The following is a 26,395-nucleotide window of genomic DNA, read 5'->3' as shown; positions in this document are numbered from 1 at the left end:
CTGCCTTGTCCTGCTTTGTCACAGCTCCACCGTCCCCAACCTCCATACTCTTTCTCTCTGACCATCCCCCTTACGAAAGTGTCGTTTAACCGTGCTTCCAATAAGGCCGCATAAACTTGCACCTCCTTTCCTTGAAGTTCTCATCTGCAGAGTGTTAACAACATTCGGTTGGTATCATTTGCCAGTGGCCGCGCAGAGAGTCGAGTATTGCACAAAAAGATGGTCGGGAGTCGACTTCAGCATTGTGATAGGCTTAGTCACTGGGGCTAATGTTTTCTGATATATCAAGACATTATTTAAACAGAAAGCTTATATTTCGCTGAAATATTGCACCCTGAAAATTATACTTTGATATTTAAAATTCTTTCTTCGTGAATGCAACAATGATGTTTTTATAAACACTTTCTTATAAGGTTAATGTTTAGGTACTTCTTTTCAAATTCTTTTTAATAAACAAGTGTTTTGGGACTAGCACCATGAGAAAGAATGTTTTTTACTCTTCGATTTATGCTATACACACTTTAGTACCAAGCATGCTCTGTGACAGCCAGCAACAAAAGTATTTGTTAGACTACCCAAGAACTGCTGCTTTTCCTGCAGGCAGGAAAGTGCTAAAGGGTTCAGTGACCACTTTGGAATTTTCCTATGGTGTCTACAACAATGCACACCTTGTTCCCACCAAGTTCCATTAACATAAGCCAGACAGTTCTGAAACAAGGCACTGTTCAATGCCCCATTGAGCTCCAAAGCACAATTAATGTGACCTTCAGGTACAGAAGTTCTGATCTAGCTTGCAGCATCTTGTCCCACCACCTTATGCTGCTGTTGCATAGTGCATGTAGTATGCAATGCCCAGTGTAGGGGCTCATGCACTGGTATGCTCCATACATTTTGCAAGGGTGCAGGGGGTAACAAAAATAAGGAGAAGTGGCAGGTAGAGTAGCAAAAGAGAGAAAGTTATCGTAGTCCAAAACAGGACACAGTCACGGCCCATCCCATGGAATTGCTGGCACAGTTGGTCACACACCCATGCCAATGCTCTGTTCCTTTTTCTCTTTCCGCAATTTCATTTATAATTACTCCTTTATGGCCTGGCACCCAATTTAACTGCACACTTTAAGTACCCGTTGGGCTATTTACCTAAATAACATAAATGCTATATCTTAATGGGGATGGCTTTCTTTGGCTCTTTTGCCTGTTTTTATGGTCAGTGGTTGATGGTCCATGTTTAGACTCGCCACTCATGCAAAGGCCTCAATGCAAAGGGCGCATGTTGCTATTCAATGATGAATGCTAACAATTAGATTTAAAAACCTTGAATGCAAACATAGCTGTCGCAGAATTATCAGCTCTAGATACGGCATTTGTAATGGTAAAATAAATGCTTTGTCAAATTTCAATAAACATTCAGGCCTGTTGCAGAGTTTGTGAAAACAGGCCATGTATGAAAATGCAAAATTAGAACTTGGCTCCATTGTAGCAAGCCTTGGTAACATAGTCGTTAAAGAAGTTGTGCGTGTAAGTAGATTTCCAAGCCTGCTGGCACGTGCCGTTGCGACTTTTGGGGTGTCTGAAGGTTTAGATCTTCACTCGTTGGCCCCTCTCCCAGTTGTGGCCGAGAGAGGGCTCCAACACCATGGCTCTGTTCTCTAAGGAATTCAGCAACAAACGCTACCTAAATGTCTTAACTGCAACAAATATGTGCCTCCAAGCATATAATAATAAACATGTTCTTTAATAAAGGAAATAGCTTTCCAGAAGCGTTCAGCCATTCACTTGCTTTGTAAAATATCGTAAAATATATATGCACTATTTTTCTTCTTTCCAGCTGTAATCTGACAGTGGGTGCCCAATTACACACTAAGCACAAGCTCGTGCTTGAATGTGCTCTGGACAGAGCCACACTGATTAACTATCAAACATCTTGGACATCACATCACAATGGGAGAAGATCTGAATGAAACAATTTCTCATCTAATGCAAATAATCAGTGCTCACAACTGGCCAAAAGATAAAGACCTCTGAAGAAACTTCTACGAAACGGCCAGTGTGCTGGCACACATCTTCAACTGCACAGACATGCTTTTCGCTGCTTTTAACTACAGCCCGCCTCATCCAATTAACTCCACCACCACTAGGCCACAGCAACTCAGCCACCACGACACAGCCAATGCTAGTTTGAGGCAAGTGACATCCTAGAGGTGCAACCACAGCCGGCGAAAACTAGCTGTCAAAATTGCAACTTACCTCAAAGCTGATTTCATCAAAGTATAGGCGGTCGCACATGTCATAGTCTGTGCTGACCGTTTCAGGGTTGCAGTTAACCATGATGGTTGCCTTGCCAAGCTGCAAACAAGACCAGAAAGACAGTTTGAAACACTTGCAACCTAACTAAAGTAAGGGCTTAAGGTAAGAAAATATAAGTGCACCTGAATTTAACATGCCGCTAATTCATAAAATAGAAATATAGGATGCCTCCCATGTTCGCAATCAGAAAGAACAAGAAGTGCAGAATTTACCTTCAGACATGGAATTTTTTTTCAGTAGGCTTTCGCAATAAAAGTGGCGTGTTGTCGTCGCCACTTGCACTTCACTGGCTACAGATACATAACACACAGGGACAGTATTCTACAGAGATCACTTTGGAGATACTACTAAAGTAGAATTTCGATGATACAAATGTTTTGGTATGGTGGAAAAAATCTGTATCACCAAAAAGATAAAAAAAGAAAACCCGAAAAATTAAGGTGGGACACGGCAATGCCAACAATGTCAATGTCAAACTTCTTCAAAATGCTATTTATTTTTTCCCGCAATCCTAGGACCTTTCTTTTACCTCATGGCAAAATATTTTGAAGCGATACGCAGCAGAATTTGAGAAAATTGCCCTATCTTAGGGTGCTGTCTTCAAAGTCGGGAAGGAAATCGGGCTTCGGGAGGTGTTACCGTACCGCTGAACAAGCGAGCACAGCTTTTCGTTGACAGCACTGCCATCTTGGCATTGCTGCAAGCATGACAGACCAGAGATTCAGACAGCCGCAGCACTGTATTTCTCAATGCAGAAATAAAATAAAAGCAACAAAGAAAAGAAATAAAAGAAATGAAAGCAAGTGTGAACAAGGAAAACTAGCACCGTGAATATTTACCACAGTCACACGGCAAGCAGGGAGTGCTCTTATTGGTTGACGCAAATTTGAACTACTGGCGCACATTTTGGGAGCGGCGAGCTGCATGCTTCGCCCGTTCCCAGGCAGACATTTAGAGATCTGTCTTGTTATCTTGATTTTCGGTGGTTGCTACATTCTAGCTGCTGCTTGATGGTGATAAGGACATGATTTGTGCAGGATGTGACTTTTCTTTGTGGTGGCAAAGCTACTTCATGTTGTGCGATCTGAGGGGTTCAAGGGAAGAAAATTTTCAAGTTATATTGGCCACCGAAGATGACAAAAGGCGTGGAATACAAAGACAAGGCTAATCATGGAAACGAATGCCGCTGATCTTTCTGATGCGGCAAGACTGGGTCACTTGTGATTGCTGGCTCTAGATAAGTTTACAAGGTGAGGAATGGCCGACAAGTTGCATGATACTGCACAAAAGCAAAAGCTTTTTCTTTTCTTTCTGGTGGAGTTGGAGCGGTCGGGGATAAGGCTCAGTGATGTTGGTTGCCCTGGCAACAGGAATGTAACTGGTGCAAGACCGGGCTTCAGGACGCTAATAAAGTTTTTTGAATGAATGAATGAAAAATCGGTGCAACCACTCTGCCGGCATGACAACAGCCGATGTCTGGCACTACCAGTGCACCAGGACCTCATTGCTGGCTCCACCGGAAATTATGAGCTTATTAGGCTGTCCATATCATTTCTTGCGGCTTGAAAAGCGGTTCACAGCACTGGAAATTTAGCACACTGTACGCTACTGGATTTCAGTCAGCCCTTTGGAAAAATTCATATTATCTCGAAATTTATATCAGGTGCAATCATATCACTGGGATTCTACTGGATCACTTTTGAGAGATTTCGCATTGGACTTGTTGACATTTGCGTCCAACAGTGTCCCTGGTCCTGTGTGCAGATGGTGAGCTTGGCACAGCGTGAGCAACGCTTGGGTCGATTACGCAGATTCATCCGATAATGGTACGAAATCTTGCGATAACGACACTACCGTATTTACTTGCATAATGATCGCACCCCTGAATTTTGTCATCAAAATTCGATTTTTTTCTTCTTTCCTATGTAATGATCACACCCTGAACTTGCCACTGCGATATGTTGCGTGCCAAGTCTAGCTAATGATGATCGCGCTTACCATCTGTCAATGATGTCAAATGCTTCGCGAATGACTCTTCAAGACATACCAAGCGGCCTGCACACACCAAGCATTCTTAAGCATGATGCCCCATTTTATTCCTTTCATTACTTTCAACACCCCCATGAAAAAAAAAAAAAAAAGCTACAACCAAACTTGCCTTGGCTTCATTATTCATTGGTTGTGGTCAACAACAACAACAAAACAGGTGCCTTTCGTTTCTTCTTGTCTGCACTTGTGGGCACGCAACAAATCGCGAGCGGCAACGATAGTAGCCATAATTACACTGATACGTTAGATGTGTACCCTAGTCATACGCCAACACTTGTAACACAACTAAGACATTCACCCACCCTTAGCAGAAACGTGCCGTATTGGGATAGCAGTGAAGACAAATGCTGCAGTTTCTGCAGCATACCCGCCATGTGTTTCTATTTCACTGGCAGCTAAGCACACCCATCTCTGTTTCTGTCCCCTCAAAGTGGACATGGCTACGCTATTGCCACAGACTTGCCGATATTAATGGTATTGTTCATTACTGATATGGAAGAAACTGTTTCAATGCATGTAATGTACTCACGACAAGAAAAAAAAATCGCGTTTGGTGCTCCTCGGCTGCCATTTTTGTCTTGGTGTTCCGCACTGTTACAGCAGCAGCCGCCTGCTTGTTAAACTGCTGTCATCCCACAGCAAATGTGGGACGAAAAGAAAAAAAAAATGTTCTTATTGCGGGAAATTTAACCCTCGTAATGATTGCACCCCTGAATTTGCAGCAATTTTTTTTTACAAAGAAGTGTGATCATTATGCGAGTAGATACGGTATCTCCTAAAGTTAGTGGCAAAATATACTGCTAAATATTGCAGTCATGCACAAAATGAACCGACAGCAACCTTCACAAAATCATGCACAATATCCAATTGTGATGGTGATGGTGCTGCATCTGACAGCTCTGACGGTAGGCTGTTGCCGATGTCAAGAACGTTGTTTCGGTTTTGTATTCGACTGTAATGCGAGGCAATTTTTGGACCTATTTTCACGGAAAAGAAACTGTGTGCTATTTTCGGGTAAATACCGTACAGCTATTGTACAGCATGAAGCTGTCCACATTTGGCTGTGCATAATGGTAATTACAACAACAAACACTGTTAAGCTTGATTTTAGTTTCCTAACTTCAACTGACTGGGATGCTTGAAGATATTCATGCTGCATACTGCATCAGAAAGTCTTAGTACAGGGACATAGACAGTGAAAGAATCGTAGAGAATCACCCCTTGAGTCCCAAGTTGAGGGCCTCCCAAAATGGCAATGGCTGGTCTGAAGGTAGGCAGGTTGATCATCTCATAACATTCCTCACATAGCAGACCCAAGATTGAGAGGTGGATGAAAAAATAAGATTTGGGAAAATAGCATCTTTTCAGGAGACTTCTGCTACTGAAGCACAGTGAGGATAAACAGTGTGATGGTGTCTGCTACAGATGCCAAGAAATTTTGTACCCTTAGCAGTCGTCACTGCAAAAAATGAAAGATGCATGCTTAAGCATCTTTTGTTTGTCCCAGTGTATCCGAGCCATGATTTTCTACATCAGATTGACAGCTTCTGTTTGTTTTGATGTATGCTTTAACGAAAATCTTGATGACTATACTCGCGGAGAACTTTCTGTGGCTATGAAGGGAAAGCTACGGACGCAAAGCGTGCACAAATGAGAGTGCTTCTGAAAAGAGTCCTGCATTTTCATCCACGTTAGTTTAAGCTGGGGAAGAGAAAACAAACACCTTATTAGCAACAGCCAAACAAGGCAAAACACACCACTGAATATAAAAGTTCACCTATTTTACGATTTTCCCTTCCGCGTCATGGCAAATGCGAAACCATCACACGAAGAGGCTGCGTAAATTCAGCGTCTCTGCCGAGCAACCAAAAGCGCTGTCAAACGATGGCACACTACTTGGCGCAGTAATACATGTGCAGAAGCTTCGCTCCTGTAGCTTTCCCGTCATAGCCACCGTAAACTGTCCGCAGGCATAGTACTGTCAAACTGTTCACGAAGCTCCATGCACTACCGCTATCAAAGGAGGCTGACCTTGCGGAGCTCCTGGACACAACTGACGGCGCACCAGTCGAACTCGACAGAGCTACCGATGCGGTAGACACCGGAGCCCAGCACCATGATTGCACTCCGTGGCTCAAACTGCAGGTCGTCCCCTCCAGCGTTGTATGTCAGGTAAAGGTAGTTGGTGGCGGCAGGCCACTCGGCTGCAACTGTGTCCACCTGCTTTACTCGGGGCACCACACCTAGTTCCTGGCGGGTCTTGCGGACTACAAGCTCTGTGCTGGATGAGAAACGAAAGATGGCACGAGTGAGGAGTAGGGAAATACGAGTCTTGTCGGCTATTGCGAATGCTTAGAACACAAAACGAAGACAATGCAAAACAAATGTAGGTGTGGCTGGGAGCTATAGCTTGGTGTGTGTAATGCCAAGGTTGTGCATCAACAGCAAAGGCACTGATGAAGGTAATATTTAATATGTGTGACATATAGTTGAACCTCATTATAACGAAGTTGCACTTCCAGCAAAATATTTCGTTAAATAGCAAATTTCATCAATTCGAGGTTTTAAAGTTTCAGCATTAAAAACAACTTCAAAGTTCCAGAGTATTCTGGGTGGATATCTTCTTAGTAAGCATTTATAAACAAATCGCAAGAAGGTTGGGCCATATTAGCGCATTTATGAGTGTCAGCACATGTGGTGCAGATTGCACCTAGAGCAATGCATCGACATGGCTCACAGCGTCCAAGATTTGCACGTGTTGCGTTGCGCAGTGCCGTAAATTTTGGACGGCATAGCTGACTGCACTTAGTGCCTGTAGCTGATGCCCGTAGCTGGTTCCTACAAATTAAAAATGTAGTAAAAAGATGTGGATATTGGTCCCGAGGCCATTTGAGAAGCAGTTTTGCCGCTCAAACTTTTCAAGCACAAGGACACTGATATAAGTTTTGCCTCGGACGACATAGTTTATGGCTAGATTTACTAGCCATACAGGCTCTAAGTGCAAGATTGAAATGGCTGAAAACTTCGTTAAATCAAAACTATGTCATGAAGTTGCTTTGTTAAATTGAAGAAAAAAAAATGATAAATACACGGTTTTCAATGCAACTAAGATTGGGAAATGAAAATAGTTTGTTACATGAGTAATTTATTTAAATTGAGGTTCGTTATATCGAGGTTTTACAGTACATTCTAATACACTTATCGTTAAAATTGTGCTGCTAGAGTGAATAACAAGTGGAAAATGTTTTAGTAAAATGAGTGAGAACATAGATGGTTAGGTATTTTTACTTAAAGTGAGTATGTCGTATGCAGTGGGTTCATGTCTTTCATTGCTTTTTCACAATTCGTTACACCAGGCACAATTTTCAAGTTACTGGATAGGTGCTTTTCAAGCCTGCTAGACATGAAGTAGTTTATGTTCTCATATCTGATGTTCCTGTACGAGTTTGTGCATGGAGTCCACATTCTCTAAAGATTACAAAACACACGAAAGAACTGAATGTAGACAATCTTTTTTTGCAGCTGTATGCCTTTTACGATTCTGAAAATGCAGGAAATGCTGTTGGTGAAAGATTTAAATCAACAGAATCAGTTAGCACTTGAAAGGGTTAAAGGAGTTCCTATAATATGCTGTAAATACAAACACCGCTTGGGAACAAAAAAAAAAAATAAAGACACCTCATGCAGAAGTACGGAGAATCAGGAGCAACACGAGAGCTGCACCACACGGCTTAGCAACACATATGGCAGAGGCGTAGAGTAGCCTGTGCATTTTTGACAAAGGCTGTACATGTCCAAGTAATGTATAATGTACAAGTAATGCACAAGCCTTCACCTTTAACCAAGTGCTTTGGAACTTTGTAACACTCCACCTACCCATTGCTAGTGCAGTGGCTCTACATGGCCTCGGAGACACAGGTGTCTTCTGTACAACATGCAAAGCGAAGTGATTCTAAGGGCCATGGTTATGTATACTGTTTATATTATTCCTAAACACCAGAAAAGCAGGACATCTTGTTCCTAGATCAAGTGCATCACAAAAGCAAAACTTGCCCTATTGCTTGATATTCTCAGAAAGGAAAGGGAGGGGAAAAAGAAAAAAATGGTTGGATCGTATTACTGAAATAAGATAACATGCATGTTGTTGCATGTTGTTGAAGTGCACATCGGTCCATAGTCATGCAATATCTTTAATACAGTCAATTCCAGATATATCGAAGAGGATTGTGAAATAGTTTGTATATACAGTCAACTTAGGTTAAATCAACTCTGACGGGACCAAATAAATTAAAAGAATCATCTGGTAAGTTGAATTGAATGAGATGTAGAAAAATATGGCAAAACGCACTATTTATTCATTTCGCAGTATTTGTCCAATTCTAAAATGCCTCCTAATCAAACACACGCCCACTTTCTGTGTGTCTAAAGTAGTACACCAACATAGAAATGGCATTAAAGTCTCTAAACAAAGTAGAAATCTAATGTGCACCAGATTTTTTAGCAAGAAAAAGTGTTGCACAAAGATGATCAGTTTGCTAAAGTCAGTGTCACCGCAGTACATATGTGTTATGCAGTGTGTCTACCAAGTTAACATTTCCAAATTTCCAGAGTTTTCCAGGTTTTCCCTGAGTGTCTTTGCAAAATTCCCTGAGTGATGCAGAACTAGGTTTCATGTCAAGACAGCCTGAAACTATATCGCCCAATGCCGTCACTCTCTAGAAAGCACATGAAAATTTTTTTTTTTAAATATGACTTAATCCAATTTGAATACTAAGGAGTAATGTTTACGTTATTTGACAAGAGAATAGAAGGGAGGGGTTAGTAAGATGCACAGCAAATATAATGTTTTCGCAAAAAATTGCAAATCGAGCCAGACATTCTCAAATATAAATAAAAAGGAGATGCATACAGAAGCAAATATTTTGAATGTGAGCTCTTTCTATCAACTGATAGCAAGCTCAGTAGTAAGAGGCCCGAACTTTGTCACAATTGAGATTCTCTCTCAACAGTTCGTAGGTCAACCACAACAGTCCTGACAGGCTCCCAGCCCACGAACGACGCCTCAAGGTTGTGTTTCACTGCTTTGAAGAGTTATTTTGGTTGGGAAGAGGGACACCTGCATCTCGGCATCAGCCAACACTTAGTTTTTTGAGCTCAAGCCTCTTCAAAATGGCGGCAGCTTGGTGCCTTTCCCATTCATTCCTCAATGCGTAGGTCCTTTCTCTTCTTGTCTTCCTTCCACCACTCGTTCGTTCCACAGACAATATGAAGCATCTTCTTGGTCAGTTGCACAGTCCACCTACGATTTTTTGAACTCCTTAAGGGCCACGTAAACGCCCGAAAAATTGGCCAGTTGGAAAAAATAGATGAATGTCATTTACTGCCCTTAAGGGGCTCCAACAGCCACAGGCACATTTGAAAATGCTCTGAAGGCCTGTCGGTACACATATTCGGCATATCGGTGCTCGTACTGTGACAGGAGATACCAGGTGCATGCGTGTAAAATTAAGGAATACGTACTGTCTCGTGGCGATAGCTCCTTCTCATGCTTGTTATGCTTCACTGCAATACTTTTGCATATGCTTCACCAAGTAACGTTTCTGTACAGAGGCGAAGCTGACTTTCGGGAACCAGCATTATGCAATGCATAATGCTTTCGAAGCTTCTAAGCCAATCGCGAGGACCACAAAGGCGGAGTCCATGCCATTGCTGACAGCAGCGAATTCTTTCAATTAAAAACAAGGCACCCAACGGCAACACGCTTGATAGTGAACGTCAAAGCAGCTAGGCCTGGTGTTGCCACAGTGGTGGCTACAGCTGCCAGCGGATTTGCATGCGAGAGTGCCGAATTGAGGTGGCAAGCTGATCAAAACGACAGCGGTGGTGGCTTTGATAAATGCCGTTTCGGACATACGGTCACGGAAAAAGTTCAGAAAACGGACGGCGAAGGATTCTTGCGACCGAAATTTCAGACTTTCTGATACATTGACTCTATGGGTATGTGGTGGTGCCACAAAGCCGTCCAAATTATTGGGCATCCGGAAAGTTGGTCGTTGACTGTACACTGGCAACTCCTCCAGCCGACAGGGCGTCAAAGATGATTCATTACAATTACTGTCTGTTACTCGAGCCAGCATTACCGCAACTTTCGACCCTTTCAATAAAATTACAGCTAATTTTCTCTGAGAAGCACAAATTCCCTGAGTTTTCCCTGAGTTTTTCCAGACTACTCAATATCCCTGAGAATTCCCAGTTTTCCTGGTCGGTAGACACTTTGGTTATGCAGTTGCGGAGACGATTTTGGTTGTGTCCGACGACACTGCACAGGTGATTTTTTCTAAAAATCGAAGAGAAAAAGAAAAAAAAAAGAGGCACATGTTATTATCAAGTAAATACTGTAAACAAACATAATGAATTATGGTTATTGCTTGAAGATCTATTGAGGAAAGGCTGAAATTAGGTGTTTTCGATCAAAGATGGCGTGTGCTCAATGCGTTCACTTTCCCCGAAGCTCTGCCGAGACAGACGCTCTCACTAAAAGGGTCTCTATGCGGGTCACCATAGCGTCAGGCACATGTATGCCAACTGGTCAAGTTCAAGTTATCTGGTGAAGAGGAATTTTAGGACCGAAATACCAAAAGTATACCAAAAGTCACTGGCCATGCATTTAAATTGAATTAACCAAAGTCAGTCAATTGAATTAACTGGAATTGATTAACAGACAATTGTCATACATAGGCAACGAATCAGGTGGACTGTGTGGAGTTTCGGAAGTGACATCCTGTTGGATCTAGTGGTCCTTCCTTCTCGACTGCCCTATAATTCCACAGGTCTCTTCTTGCGTGTTGCTCAGCACCCCAATGCCTTGTGAGCGTTATGTCCCTTTGTTCTCGGTCCTACCCCTCCAGGCCCTACGTCTGTGACTGCCGGCACTACATACAAGCTGTTAGTTTCAAAACTGGCTTTCAGTTTGCAGAGCATCCAAGTCCATTCCCACTTACAAGTAACTGTGTGAGCACAAATGGAGCAGGTTCAGCACAGACCCGCGAATTGCACAATAATGAGTCTCGCGTGCCGCTGCCGGAATGGCCTTTCTGCAAAGTCTTGAAGAGGCGTGCAGCGGTTTTGTTAAATGGAAGCTGTAATACAAAGACCCGTCCTACTCGAGGTTGCGTTTGGAATTGTTTTGGCCACTCCCAGAATTCTAAAATTTTATTAGCTGAAAGCCTTTGTCTACATGACAAACCCGGAGACACGGCATCTTCAGTTCAGCATCCCTTGCCTGGCAGCACTATCAAAATATAGAATGTCATCCAGTCTTTATTATGGAACGCGTATCGCAAGGGGAAGCCTTTCATGTTCTTGAAGCAGGATAATGATCTGCTCTTCCTGATAACGAACGGCTGCAGTTTGCCCGAGCCATCTATATGCGCAGCAAGCAATACTGAGAGCCCTCTTAATTTTTCCTCCATGGTATGTACTGCTCCTCAGATTCAATCTCTTGTATGACAGCATCGTTGAAAAAAAGTGCCATTTCAAGTTTGTTGGTAACAACGTGAAAAGCGATCCCATTTCTGTTAGGACAAGTGCACTTGCAGGGGCACGGCACGACGGAGCTTTCAATGTATTGAATGTGGCGGTAAATGGGAGTTCAATGTACGCATGGGTACATTGCTATACTTCTGAATGGAATTTCCAAGGAGATTTCATAACTGTTAAATATAGATAATCATTTGACATATTTCAAATTTACTGCATTTCGTGGGCTTTCTTTCCTGGAATAAATAAACAATAAACAAAAAGGACATCTCATTCTGACCCCTATTAAAATTTTTACAACTTTGTAAATTGTGTGTTGACAAACAAAGCAACAAAAGTCAGCTAATCACTTCTGATTAAGTACGTTTAATGTAGGGGACTAAACAATTACAATTACTGGCAGTTTCTCAACAAGATTCCAAACAACATGCACGAAGTATTATTCATGAATATTGTTTCCCCCTACCCCAGTACTTTGTGCATGATAGCACACCTTGGATACGTTAGGTTTTGACTACACACAGTTGAAGTGGATTACACTGAACCTGCGTGGCATACACTTATTCCTTTTTATGTAGTTTAGGCTGCCCAGAGAATGTCCTTTCCCTCCCTTTGCCCCTGCCCTCCTTGCTTCAAGAGCTCACCACAGCAGAGTGTTAACTGGACAGTACACTGTCACGTTTCATTCAACACGAAGACCAAGGCTGCTGGACACTGACCTGCCCACGCACTGGGCGATCTGCTTGTCCGAGAAGCCAAGCTGCTTGGCTCGCAGGAGAACGTCATACGTGAGTAGAGCAGGCTGCAGGTAGACAGGGCACATTGCACAATATTAGAGGTGCACATTCGCACAAATAATACCCCAGCCACATGAGCACATATGAGTGCTTGTCTTACCCCTATTGTGTCAGTAGTATCCAGATGCTAAAAGAAGCTTCCTCAGGGAATAGACAAGCTCAATCTCTTACATTGTCAGGAAGAACAAGGGGAACAAGACAGTGAAGCCAGAGGAAACAGGGAAATTAACTGTTATGTGGAGCAGCTTGGTAAAGATTAATATGAGCGACATACAGGCATACGAAGAAAGGGTGTTCCTTATTTGACTTTGCAAAGCACTGTTAGGTTCCACCACATCAGTTCTGCGAAAGCATGCAAGGTGGGCTAAATTCATAGCAGGGAAAAATTGCCATCCCCACATGATTGTAACATGAAGCTACAAGAAACCTCATACAGCTTTCTCAGAAACCACCATAAAATTACATGCTGGTTGTGCCAACTAAATGTGGCCAAGAAAGAAATAACAGAGAGCTTTTCGATCATAGGCTTGTGTTATGATAGTCGAGTGTTTATTTTTTATTGTGAACAAACAATCAAGATTTTATTAAATGAACTGATTATTAACTTACTTAATCAATAAGGTGCCGATGCAGAGGTTATGGAATACATCAAGAAATGACTGATAGCGATGTATGCAGTGACCTAGGTCTTGTATGTATGGTCCCTTCTTTTTTTCGGGAAAAAAAAAAAGGACAACGCATACTTGCACCAGTAATACAACTTTTCTCAGACAAACATCATCAGCGCATTGTGTGCATTACGAGCGTGCGAACTTGGGTCACAGTCTTGTAACAGTTCAGAAAGCAAACTGTAACAAGATTGCACTACTTTGTGCGTGAGAGGGACCGAAGATGTGCACCAAAATCTGTTTATGCGGCAAGAAAAAAGTGCGGCTGCTCATTCCCAGTGCCACTGTTCAACAAGGTTCGCGTTGTCAGTCACAGCATTTTTTGTCTTTCTTTCTTTTTATTATACATGCTTTCTTTATCGTTATAAAAAGGTCTTCGCAAATCCTAGGTTTCTTTAAATGCCATTATCAGTTGTTTGTCAACGCCGTCCACAACTTTTTCACTGACATATCATTGATTAGTTAATTTATAAATTTAGCTAACTAAACGTACTTGAGCACAATGGACGAGAAATATTCACAGTGGCCACTATAACACCCATCAAGGTACAGTGAATGCCGCAGCTCGATGATTTGGCGCAAGATGGTGCTATTGGCGCAGCACTTCCATCCCTGGCTGCTGCATGCAGTGCAAAATATGTGGCTCACAAATTCACAGGAGCCCCCTGTACAAACTGGAAACGTTTTCCCACTACACTCAAAAAGTGTTTCAGAGCACCTTTAATGTTTGTCTCCAAATGCCACACCAGCGTCATTAACATTGCTGTGACGCAGTGACACAGAACAAAATTTTTTTAAGTGATGTAACAACAAGGCTAGCATGACACTCACAAAATTAACAAGAGTGCTGCACTTATGTCTTCTGGCTATGCTTGCGCGCGGCAGCTGCACCAGTCGCAGGAACGGAGCAAGCCAGTGTTCATGATTAGAGACCAGAAGTTTAGGCACTCAGTGGTGCCACTGATGAATTCAGATTTAGAGCGATTTCTGGAGCAGCAAAATGTTATTTCGGAGTAGTTTGGAGCACCCAAATACAGATTTCGAAGCACTTTGGAGCAAATAAATGCCGACTGCTGGACATGTCGTGGGCTATTTCTACCATTTAAAATTGACAAAGGTTATTCAAGAAAGCACTTGCTTGCTGTAAAACAATGTTGCTCTGCCTTTAAATAAAAAAAAGGGGGGGGGACCTAAATTTGAGCATCCCTTTTAATTAAATGAAGTCAACAACCTGTTCACACAGAGTGCTGTAATTAGCTTATTTCAAATTGAGTGCAGCTGCTCAGATGTTGCCTTTAACATCCTATTTTTTAATTGACACTTGCGAGCCTAGCCATATTTTCAGTAGTTTTAATAGAGATATACAAGTACACGTGTCAGCATATATTAATGTCTATGCGCCCAAGTTGCAGATAGCTTGCTACATTCTTGTTATGCAATGCTAGGAGACTGCCAGAGCTTGTGCAGCACTGTTTTTTTTGGCCAAAGTTCGTAAGCATTAGATTTTGTGAAGCATTTTCTGATATTTGATTCAATATTTGGCGTTTGTTCCTCCATTCATTTGACACTGGATCTGAAATTACTATTCGTATTTGTACACCACTAATTAATATGATGTTTGTAGTAAATGGATTTCAATGCTCTTCATGCTATCAACTTGTACATCTGAAGTCATGGTAAAAAGATCCTGATCTTATGTGCTCTAACTGCTTCATGAGTGTACAATTCTTCAACACCAAGGCTTGCACAACTTCGTTAACTTACCTTAACATTTTTTGTTTTTCAATGTTGTCCTACATTCCTCTCAGGTGTTACGATTTCTCTCTTAATGCACTTGGTAGTGCACTATTTTGGGATAACTGTTTAACTCATTTTTTCTGTGTTTTCTACTTTGTGCGAAACTTCACTGCAAACACACAGCAACATCTGTCTCACGGCGCCTACTGCAAGACGAGCACACTTGCCTTGCTGTGAAGGCCCTCCAGGAAGGTGTGGTACTCAATGATGTTGATGATCTTGCTGAGAAACCAGGGGTCAATCTGAGTGAGCTCGTTGAGTTGCTTCAGTGTGTAGCCTGCCTTGATGGCCGATGCAAGGTGGAACATGCGCTTGTCTGTGGGGCACGCCAGCTCCTGGCGATGAGGACAGAAGCCATGCATCACATGTCTGCTACCCCGCAAGGCACACCTCAGTTTAGGTGTGGGTGAGCGGTGGAAGTGGAATGAAAGCTTCCAACACTCTTAGCGAAACTGAAGCATGGTTAAACTGACCACATGTGCTGACCATAGGATTGAGCTCAATCTCAAAGAGATGATGATGACATCCGACACACCAAATGCCAAAGTGCAACATTAATTCTAAGTAAAATTTGCAGGCTTTCTTCTTCAGAGTTTCGATACCTGGCAGGAACAAAAGCATCATAAAGCAGCAAAAGTTTTGCTGACAAAAAGATCAAAGGCAGTGCCTTTCGCATGCGCGCATTCTAGGCATATACTGCCTACACTTTGTCAATGAGAAAGGCTTTCATGATATTGTTTGTCGACAGCCTTGCTTTGTTTTTCACTGTTAAGGGAAAATTGCAATTCAGCATGGCTAGCACAGCAGTGGCGCCTATTCACACACACACAACACACCTATCTACAATTTCACAGAGGCCAGCTGCAATTTAAAGCCAGCCAACAATTGAAATTTCCTTTCGAATCATACCAACGAGTGGAGCTACCAGCAATGATTAATGCGTAAAACTGATAGACTGACTTGACATTTACGGCACTAAAAAGCTGGCATAATCATTACAGATGAGCTGAGCTTGTCCAACAGTTGTCAAACATGCAAGGAAGTCATTAGACAACTCACCCGGTCGCTCACAGGCTTGAGGTAAGGGTCCAAGCCGGAGACGAGTTCATCCACCATCCGGATTGCCTTCTGGAAGGCCTCCTCGAAAGATCGTCCTATGGACATTACTTCGCCCACACTTTTCATTGAGCTGCCAATCTGTTTGAACATGAAAACCGCAACACAATTTTAGTAAATGCGAGTTGGGAGAAGCACACAGGGAAACATCTTATATTTTTATCTGCCTTTAAAAAGAAAAAGATCTTTTGCTGTTTTCACAAGAATGACCCTCCCGACTACTCAGTTTAGAAATTAGATCAGCACAAAAGTGCTCACTGCTTGCAGCATAGGCCCATCATCTCAAATGCAAAAAAGTGGTTGTATTACTGAAGTTGTAAGAATTGTGCTAAAGCTACAAGAATAACAAGCAAGATGAAGTGCAGCAGAAGATGCAGAGCTGGCAGCTGATTCCATGCTGTAGTCAGGATAAAGAGTTCGACAGTTTTTGGTTTCGGAAGAATAGACAAGAATCTATTAATCCTTTGCAACCAAGCCCAAGCTGTACTCAGCCATGCTCCAGCTTCTTCCGCTCTGGTTACCGGACACAAGCTGCACTTGAACATATTCATTGCCTTCGGTTTCTTTAGCTATCTCCTTGCTGAAAGAGAGCTCTTCTTTTAAGGCAGTTGTCTTTCTTCATTATTTTGGGTAAACATAAAAGGTAAACTGCACATGTAATATATTTTTAGAATTCTGATACAGCAGAACCTTGGTTTATATGTTTAGGGAAAAAACGGCGAGAAAAAACATACTAACTAGGAAAACGTACAATATGAAGTAACTAAAAAAATTTGACAGACTTAACTATTCTTGACATTTACGTAATGAGAAGTGAAGTGATGGTTGCGGCACAAGACGCTGACGTGCATTGAGCTGGTGGTGCTCCACCGGCCCAAGACGCATTTTGTTGATTTCCTAAGGCGTGGTGTTTTAACAGTGTGATGGGAAACCAAAAGAAAATCGAGCTGGTGGGTGATGCAGGATGCCGCCAAAGCAAAATGTGATGCCCACATCGTGCCGCTTGAAGCAGAGAATGGCGGCGCGTTTGCTACTAAAAGCGTGCAGTAGGCTATCAATGGCACTACACACCACACGCTGTAAAACAGATAGGTGAAGATGCTTCTCGCAACAGGTCTGGCAGCGATAGCTGTGAATGCAGCGTGCCACGAACTGGGTGAAGATTTGCTGGTACCAGAATAGGAAACTGTGCACGGCGTCATTCATGTGAAATGGGTGGCTATATACTGTTCTCGATCAGCCACGCCTCCCACCTTTTCTTGTTCACATGGGATCAAGCGGATGGAATACGTATGTGATTGCAGTCTGCAGCAGACAAAGGCGGTCCGTTTTGGTCATCGCCTATTCAAAGCCTGCGCTACGCTTCTGTTGGCACCACTTGCTGCGAAAGAGATAGGCGAAGATGCTTATCGCAACAGGATTGGCGGTGATAGCTGTGAATGCTGTGTGCGACGATCCCGGAGAAGATTTGCTGCTACCGAAATGGGAAACTGAGCGTGCACCGACGTTTTCAAGTGAGACAGGCGGGCGAGCATTGCAGTGAAGCTGCCACAGCGGGCAGCTACTGTATTTACTCGAATCTAGGATGGCCCCAATTCTAAGCCGACCCCAGAATGTACAAAGCCAGAAATGATAATACTTACCTCAAATGTAGGCCGAACAAAAAAAGTGAGGACAGCGTTCACAAAATGAAAACAGCGTTTCTTTAATATGAACATGCCAAGCTCACTCTACGTTATCATCCCTGCTAGCCTCGTCGCCTACAGGCCAGAGCACACGCACACTTGCGGGTGTGCTCAAGCTCATGTCCGCGCGCCCATGCATGCGCATTCAGTGCGGCACGGCTTGCACGCATCGAAACGTGGCGCGATCTTGGTGAGCAGCTCCTCCCTGTTATAAAACAGTTCAGTCTCCAGGGTAGCCTCCCCCCTTAATATGAACATGCCAAGCTCACTCTACGTTATCACTGCTAGCCCAGATCACGCGCGCACTTGAGGATGCATGCAAGCCTGCGTCCGCAAGCGCAGACAGTGCGGCATGGCTCGCATGCATCGAAATGCGGCGCTATCTCAATGAACAGCTCCTCCCTGTTATCACGCACTTATTTTCCTTATCCCTGTAAACTCTTCGTTGCTGCACACGCACCCTATTGCCCCCTCCAACGATAAACGCTTTTCTCATAGATGCTGAAGTCCCACCTCGCTTGAAGGTTTGACGATGCCTCTGCAGTTAGCACAACTTTTTGTTTGAAAGCGGCACTATAGTGGCATCGCATATTTGGTGCCATTACGATAACGCCACACTATAGGCCACGCCGCACGCATAGAGATGCCGCATGCCGATACAACACAGGTCAAAATAGCGACGTCGCTCATGTACTTCAGTTGGCTAATGGCGCGGCTAATAGTGGCTGTGATACTGACTTTTCTAGGTGGCGCTAGCTATGCACCATATTTATCATATTCAATTACGAACTGGCGTGTTTTTTAATATCCTCGAACCTAAGTTGACCCTAGAATTTGGTATATGATTATTTGAAAGAAACTATCGGCCTAGATTTTAATATATACGGTAGATACTCTTTTATGTGTTCACTCGTGCTCCTGTGCCCCCTTTTCCTGTGAGTGCGAGCACACTTGTGATAGTCATAATGGGGGGTGGAGGTTGGCAGTGCACGCTGCCCCAGTCAAACATCTTCACAAGAACTGTTATGTGTAACATCCACCCCAACACTTGCCTTGTTGCTGACATGCGGGAACTTGCCAAGGTCCCAGCGTGGCATCTTGACCACACAGTAGTCGAGGCTGGGTTCGAAGCAGGCCGTGGTCTGGCAGGTGACTGTGTTGCGAAGCGAGGGAAGCGAGATGCCCAATGCCAGCTTGGCTGCAATGTAGGCCAGCGGGTAGCCCGTCGCCTTACTTGCCAGCGCCGAGCTCCGTGACAACCGGGCGTTCACCTCCACGATGTAATACTGTAACCATTACGGAAGGAAACGGGTGACGTACAATGCAAACAATGCAGTCTCATTTGTCCCCAAGTTTTTTTTTTTAATTCTAGGTGGCTGCAGCATTTTGCAACTCTTTAATCGAAACACAACCTAATCTAATCACTTCAGCATATTGTTATGCAAACGAAGGATTGAGAACTGGAGACTATTTACAAAGTGCATTTACAAAGGATAACTGCAGCGCTGGCCAGTTCAGCCGACAGCTCGAGAGCCACAGACCGTTCCTCGTCTTCGTCGGGGCACCCGCGTGCATCATCCACAAGAAACACGCAATATGCATGTATCATTAACCCCGTCGGCAGAAGCACCGTCCCGGTGCGTCTAAAGAGTGGTGATAATAGGAGAGTAATATGGTTTGAGGCGGGCAACATGCACAACATCAGTGGAATTCGGGGCAGGTGAGGCACTGGTAATGACTGGGACGATTTCGCACGTAATTGGAGTCAAGCACGCAGCACTCTATACGGGCCAGTGTACCGAGCAATATGAAGTGCTTTGTGAACAGCGGCCCTGCCTTTTGACAGAGTGTTGCAATCACAATATGTGTGAAACTCCCTTCAGCCTCCATGTTTAAGAATATGGACCTAACGATCGGCCAAAAGCACAGAGGCCTGTGAAATTGTCACACCACCCATGGAGAACAAAACTGAGTTGCCACTTTCTGAGACCTAAATAGTTGTACAGTTAAACCTCGATATGACAAAGCCGTTAAAATGGGCAATTTGCTTCGTTGTATTGAAATTTCGTTGTATTCGAATTCGACCTTTTATGTAACTAAATACAGTTGCTGATCAATTTTTCTTACATAGAAAGGGGCCACACAATTTCCTGATTTATTGGGCGATCGAAAAAAAACAAAAACAAAAACAAATTTGAAAGAGAAAACAATTAATTTTGATAAATTTGAGAGTCAGCGATGAATGATACAGTTTCATGCCACATACATCGACAACATCTTCACATCAGTGGTACGAAGTAAGCGAAGCTAGCCACGCTTTTGCGGCTGATAGTGTCACCCTCACTGAGACAACGCTATCGAGAAAAGTGGCGGCAGCAGGGAGCAAATGCTTCATCTGCCTCTTGCTCCAATGGGTCACCGAAACTCTAGATTACGCAACCTGCAATACTAAACATGTGGGAAGACAACTTACAGGGTGCCACGCACTCTCGGCATGCCCACTCTTTGCACACGTGGCAGATTATCTCTAATAAAGCAGGGTGCGTGGCTGCGTATGCGCTCAGCTGCGCTTACAGCCATACGAAGCCACGGCTGACACATGTGCCAGCTTCAATGGCTTGCTAATTCGGAAAATTCTATGGCCCCTTTCCATGTTAAAAAAAGAAATATATATATATATATATATATATATATATATATATATATATATATATATATATATATATATATATGTATATATTGATTGTTACGTAGGAAGACGCAGACGTGGTAGGAAAACAGAACGCGGTAGAGTTCACGAGCGTGCTCGGAGGGCAAGTCGGGGGCAATCATTTTCAGTAAGTCAGCGATGGTACAATTTGTCGACTGCGATGGTAGAGGAGTAGCGGATGAAGTGTCGTCAACTGCAATGGATGCTACTGAGTGATCCTCGAATGAACAAAGCTGGGCCAAAGACATCCCACGTGGCAGCACTTGTGTCGTCAAGCCAAAGTTGACCACTGGCAGGCAGACGCAATTCGCCGTAATAGATAAAACTGTATGGGGTACTGTGATCCCGTGTGTAAGGAGGACGTCTTGCATAGGAGCCGCGATGTAGTGACCGTCGGGGACTGGTGGGGATGACACTAGGTCAACGTAGGTCAGTGCCGAAGGTGGCAAGCGAACAAAGTCGGCGGAACTGAGGCGACTGGGGTGGGGTTCAGCAGGATCCAGAACAGGCAGGTCAAGGCGGAGAGTACTGGCGGAACAGTCGATGAGAGCAGAATGTGCGGAGAGGAAGTCTAAGCCGAGGATGATGTCGTGGGGACAGTGGGCGATGACTGTGAATAGCACGATTGTTGAGCAATCGGCGACAGAGACGCGGGCGGTACACATACCAATTACGGGGGCTGTTCCGCCATCGGCGACACGGACAACAGGCGTCGTGGCGGGCGTGATAATTTTCTTGAGCCGGTTACGAAGGTCAGCGCTCATTACGGACAAATGCGCTCCAGTGTCTATGAGAGCAGACACAGAAACACCGTCGACTTGCACGTCAAGAAGGTTCAGATGAGTGGGCAAAGTCAGTAGAGGATTTGGCGGCGTAGGGAGCAATGCAGCGTCACCTCGAGGCGCTGCATCGTCTAGCTTTCCGGCTGGGAGCGGCGTCCGAAGGGAGTCGGCGAGTAGGAGCGACAGGGCTGGGGAGAGCGAGATTGTCGTCGTTGGGGCGAAGGCGAACGAGAATAGGGGCGGTTCGTTGCAGGAGAATCAGTGGCGGCATTATCGGAGCGTGCGGCATAGGGACGAGAAGGGCCACCTGAGGGGCGAGAGTAGGCAGTATAAGTAGACCGGATCGGGGAACTCCAGCGACTACGACAGTACCGAGAAATGTGCCCGATTCGATGGCAGTGGAAACAAATAGGCTTGTCGTCAGCAGTGTGCCATTCAGATGGGTTGCGGAAACGTGGTGGGTAAGAAGATGCGGGACGGGGCGAAATCGAAGAAGCCGGGCGGGTATCAGGGCGATGGGCCGAGCAGATGGTGTGAAGACCCATGTTTTCAAACTCCTGGCGGACAACTGCCTGGATCAGTGAGACCGTGACTGCAGATGTGCTGGTGGGACTGGAGTCGAAGGCAGCCGGATAGGCGGCCTCGATCTCACGCCGGACGATCCTGGTAACATCGGCAGTGTTGTTGGGACGAGGAGCGTCGGCACAGGAAGATGTCGCTGGGGTGTTGGGCAGACGGGCAAACTGCTGGTCAATACGTCGGCTTTTGGCGAGTTCCAGGTGGCGGCACTCTTTTAGAACAGCATCCACCGTGGCTACATTGTTGCAAACGAGCAAGTTGAAGGCGTCATCGGCAATGCCTTTGAGGATGTGGGAAACCTTGTCTGACTCAGTCATGTGGGTGTCAACTTTGCGGCACAGAGCCAAGACGTCCTGAATGTACGTGACATAGGGCTCTGTTGACGTCTGCACACGGCCGGAAAGCGCCTTCTGCGCGGCAAGTTGTTGACCGTAGGGGTTGCCGAACAAGTCTCGAAGCTGTGTCTTAAGTGAATCCCAACTGGTGAGCGCATCTTCGTGCGTGCGATACCAAACTCGAGGTGTGCCACCGAGGTAAAAGACTACGTTGGCGAGCATAATAGTAGGGTCCCACCGGTTATTGCGGCTGACGTGTTCATACAGGCTGATCCAGTCATCGACGTCTTCCCCATCGTGGCCCGAGAATACGCCAGGATCACGGGGAGCGGGGAGAGTGATGTAGGTCGGCGAAGTGGCAGCAGGTGTCGGAGCCGGCGGAGTCGGGTTGTCGTCACCGGGAGCCATGAAGGAAGGCTCGACGTACCGTCCACTGCGAAGCTCCGTGACGAGGTACAAGGAACGTCCACCTCCACCAGATATGTTACGTAGGAAGACGCAGACGAAAAGCTATGTACAAATATATTTACAAGGAAAATACGCTGCGCTTGGCCAAGAGGCGACAGCCCGCGCAAGCTTCTAACCGTCGTCGTCGTCTTCACACTGCTGGCCTTTCGTGATCGCACATATTGTGCCGTAGCAATATATATATATATATATATATATGATTGGCAATTGAATTCATTTGCAAAAAAGTTCGAATTTCAATACAACGAAATTTAAATATAACGAGCAAATTGCCTATTTTGAACAAGCTATCTCCCCTAAGCATCTAAACAATAAAAAATAGTGCGTATATTAAAACCTCGTTAATTTGACTCTTAGAAAATCGGATAAGTCGGACTCATCCTCTGGTCCCGGCAGGCGTATGCCTTACTTAATGTAATCAAACTCTCGTTATCTCGGACATATCTGGTCACACACTTGTTAATTCAGACAACTCTTGGGGCTCAGTGAGCACGCAGCCCTGCCAATATGTGATACACAAGAGCAAAAGCGGTGCTAGCATTAAATTGAAACAAATTGGCGGTGTCTGCATCACCATAGTCATCAGAGGAAATCGTACGTGAACAATAAACAGCAGAACACTTCGTGCCTATTTGTGTTTTTGTAGCCTCTATTCTTGCGTTTACCACTGTTCATAACAACATCTTGGCCACGTGCATTCATAACTGCGTAGTTAGCATTTGTGATCACGTCGATAGCGATCATGGTTTCCTCCGCAGTGGTTACTGCAAACAGTAGTTTCATTTTGAATCGGTGCGGGCGTTGGACGCATGCCTTCAGAACTGCATGGCCGTTGCCCAGGATCAAGTCTGTAGCGACTGCGGCATTGTTTGCAGCGGGTGTTGCAAACACAAGTTTTGTTTTGACTCAGTGCAGTGGCTGCACGTGCAATGTCACAAACATGGCGGAAGCTGCCGAGGGTGAAGAGCGCTGGCTATATCGCGATGGATGGACAGATGATCTATTGGCGACAAGCTCATTGGTGAAAAAAATAACTGGGATGTGCGCACGTGTGAAAAGCATGTCTCGGATGAAGACACGCATCATGGCAATGCTGCAAAGGAAGTCGCGGGGCCTTCACCACTGCAGGTGCTAATCAGTCATGAGATGATGAGAGTTGAAGCTTCCACATTGCTTTTGTGCAAAACAGACACAGGATTTGTAGATTTATTCAATAAACAAAAATGTGTCACCACATTAATCATTTGTTTATTGTTTTCTAGATACCCTCGATAATTGAACATTCGATTATTTCGGAGAATTTTTTAGGTCCCATGAAACCCAAATTAATGAGGTTTTACTGTAGTAGATCAAAAGAGATACTGTATGCAAAACAAAAACAGCATATTTTTTGTCCCCTTCTTTCAGCTGAACAAATTAGAATATTCTATGCATACTTCAAAATTTAAGTAATTCATTCTGGCGTTTTATACACTGAAACCACAATCTGATTATGAGGCATGCTATAGCGGGGACTTCAGATTAATTGTGATCAGCTGTGGTTCTTTGACATGCACCTATATCTAAGTCCACAAGTGTTTCTGCATTTTGCTGCCATCCTCCCATACTTCATTGCAGGCAACAGGTGCGAGTTCAATGTCTTTCATGTCCTTTTGCGAGACATTAAACCACGTCTCGTCTCACACCCATGCGGTAGGAAGGCAGGAATATGATTAGTTGATGGGATTTAACATCCCATATCAACACAGCGGCTGCTGAAAATGATGCCATAGTGGAGAACTAGAAATCAATTTTGGGTTATTTGAGCTTCCTTTAAGTGCACCTAATGCTTAGCATAAATGCTTAGCACATGGGCACTTTTGCATTTAGCCCCTGTCAGAATGCACCTACACTGAATGCTAAGCCACTGCGATGGGTAGAAAAGCGATAGAAAACACCTCTTAGTTGCCCGCCATGATGCGGAAAACTAACGAGGCTACAGAAATGAAACTTAGAGCGACAGAAAGCTGAGCTATTTGGTAAGGATTCATTAAGCAAAAAATAAAAGAGGCATGCAGACAGGACACAAGAGTAGAGAAGTGGACAACACGAACGCCGTTCGTGTTGTCCACTTCTCTACTCTTGTGTCCTGTCTGCACGCCTCTCTTCTTTTTTGCATAATGAGGGTACAGAAACTTGGACAAGTGTGCCAAGTACCTCGAACGAGTGGGGGCTGAGGGCGTACTGGACGTTGCACTCGCCAACGATGCCCAGGCGGCGAACGACGCGGATGGCAGTGGTGCGGAGCCTGTTGTACTCCTCGTTGGTCAGCGTCTGGCTGGGCGCCACCACAATGGACTCGCCCGTGTGAATGCCCAGTGGGTCCAGGTTCTCCATGTTGCACACCTGCAAACAGGCAATGTTCAGCTGAAAGGATGCGCTGCGTGTTTTACAGGCCGACATCCCCAGTTTGACTTTTGGAAAGTCTACTCGGGAACTGTAGACACCCGTAATCAGCGATGTGATCACACAGTAAGCAATCTGGATCAGCCTCACATATGGCTTTAGAATGCGACAGGTGCTGCTGCTCCCTTCTCCCCTGAACGTGCAGTATTGCAGGGGCGCGAGACTGCCAAACGTGTGTTCGCTTTGTACCAGGGCATACCACCAGACTCATACTGCAGCAAAAGCACACACAGACACAAGCATCTTGAAAAAATACAATATAATAATAATAATATAGTACAGGTGACTTCCATTAATCCGATTCTGGTCAATATGATCCCGATCGACGGTATCGGTTGGTGCCCATGCATTTCTATGGGCCCAAGCTTTCGTTGTTTCAAACTTAAAATTAGCCTTCACTAGATAATTTGAACCTGACCAGTCGGCAAGCACATGCCCGACCCCTTAAGACGACTCCAAAAGCGGCCCCTTTAGTGGCGGCTTCTGTCTCGGTGGAGCTCAGGGGAGAGTGAATGCATTGAACACATGCCATTTCTTGCCAAAAAGGCCTATTTTCGGCCTGCCATAGGAAGAGTTCAAGCAATAACCATAGCTCAAAATGTGTGATTACGAAATTTACCCTATTCCAACACGCACTTTTTTTGTAGGAAAATTGGGCTAGAAACTGCATTCACGGTGCAATTGGATACAAAAACAAAACAGCCTTCCCAACGTTTGTATGCTTTACTGTATAACAAATTTATTGCGGCGGAGCGGACTTTAGGAAACCAGCCACCCTTGTGCTACAAATATTAGACCCTTGCCCATTTTTCATGCAAGAAAATAGGATGTGCATTAATTTTATAATTTCATTAGGAGCTTTAATGTCTTTTCTGTTACTTTTCGACTTCAGACACATAGAAATTGAACATGTGTTTGATTCCTAGGCATGCTAGAATCAGGCAAATACTGCCAATTGAATCAACAATGTGATTTGCTGTTTTTTCTGCATCTTGTTTAACTTGACCCGCGGGGTTTTTTGATCAATTCTGCCGGTCCTGTCAGGCCTGAATTAATGAATGTTAAATGTGTATAATAAATCAGAGTTAATAAAAGAATGCTTGGTACACATTCGCTAA

At 44.4% G+C, this 26,395-nt stretch overlaps 1 protein-coding gene across 3 annotated transcripts in view; it reads right to left on the bottom strand.

Annotated features, from left to right (window-relative positions):
- r (carbamoyl-phosphate synthetase 2, aspartate transcarbamylase, and dihydroorotase rudimentary) overlaps window positions 1-26,395 on the bottom strand; it is a 187,027-nt gene that overhangs the window by 92,971 nt on the left and 67,661 nt on the right. For all 3 annotated transcript variants that reach the window (XM_070541176.1, XM_070541178.1, XM_070541177.1), the window contains 7 exons: window positions 25,029-25,217; window positions 19,011-19,244; window positions 16,217-16,354; window positions 15,325-15,492; window positions 12,615-12,697; window positions 6,388-6,637; window positions 2,248-2,346 (listed from right to left, as the gene is read on the bottom strand). In XM_070541176.1, the coding sequence (XP_070397277.1) occupies window positions 2,248-2,346; window positions 6,388-6,637; window positions 12,615-12,697; window positions 15,325-15,492; window positions 16,217-16,354; window positions 19,011-19,244; window positions 25,029-25,217 (1,161 nt within the window). The remainder of the gene's footprint in view (window positions 1-2,247; window positions 2,347-6,387; window positions 6,638-12,614; window positions 12,698-15,324; window positions 15,493-16,216; window positions 16,355-19,010; window positions 19,245-25,028; window positions 25,218-26,395) is intronic.

Source organism: Dermacentor albipictus, chromosome 6 (genome assembly GCF_038994185.2).
Source record: "Dermacentor albipictus isolate Rhodes 1998 colony chromosome 6, USDA_Dalb.pri_finalv2, whole genome shotgun sequence".
NCBI classification, from domain to species: domain Eukaryota; kingdom Metazoa; phylum Arthropoda; class Arachnida; order Ixodida; family Ixodidae; genus Dermacentor; species Dermacentor albipictus.
Note: the sequence above shows the minus strand (reverse complement) of the source record. Positions and strands in the feature narration are given on the sequence as shown.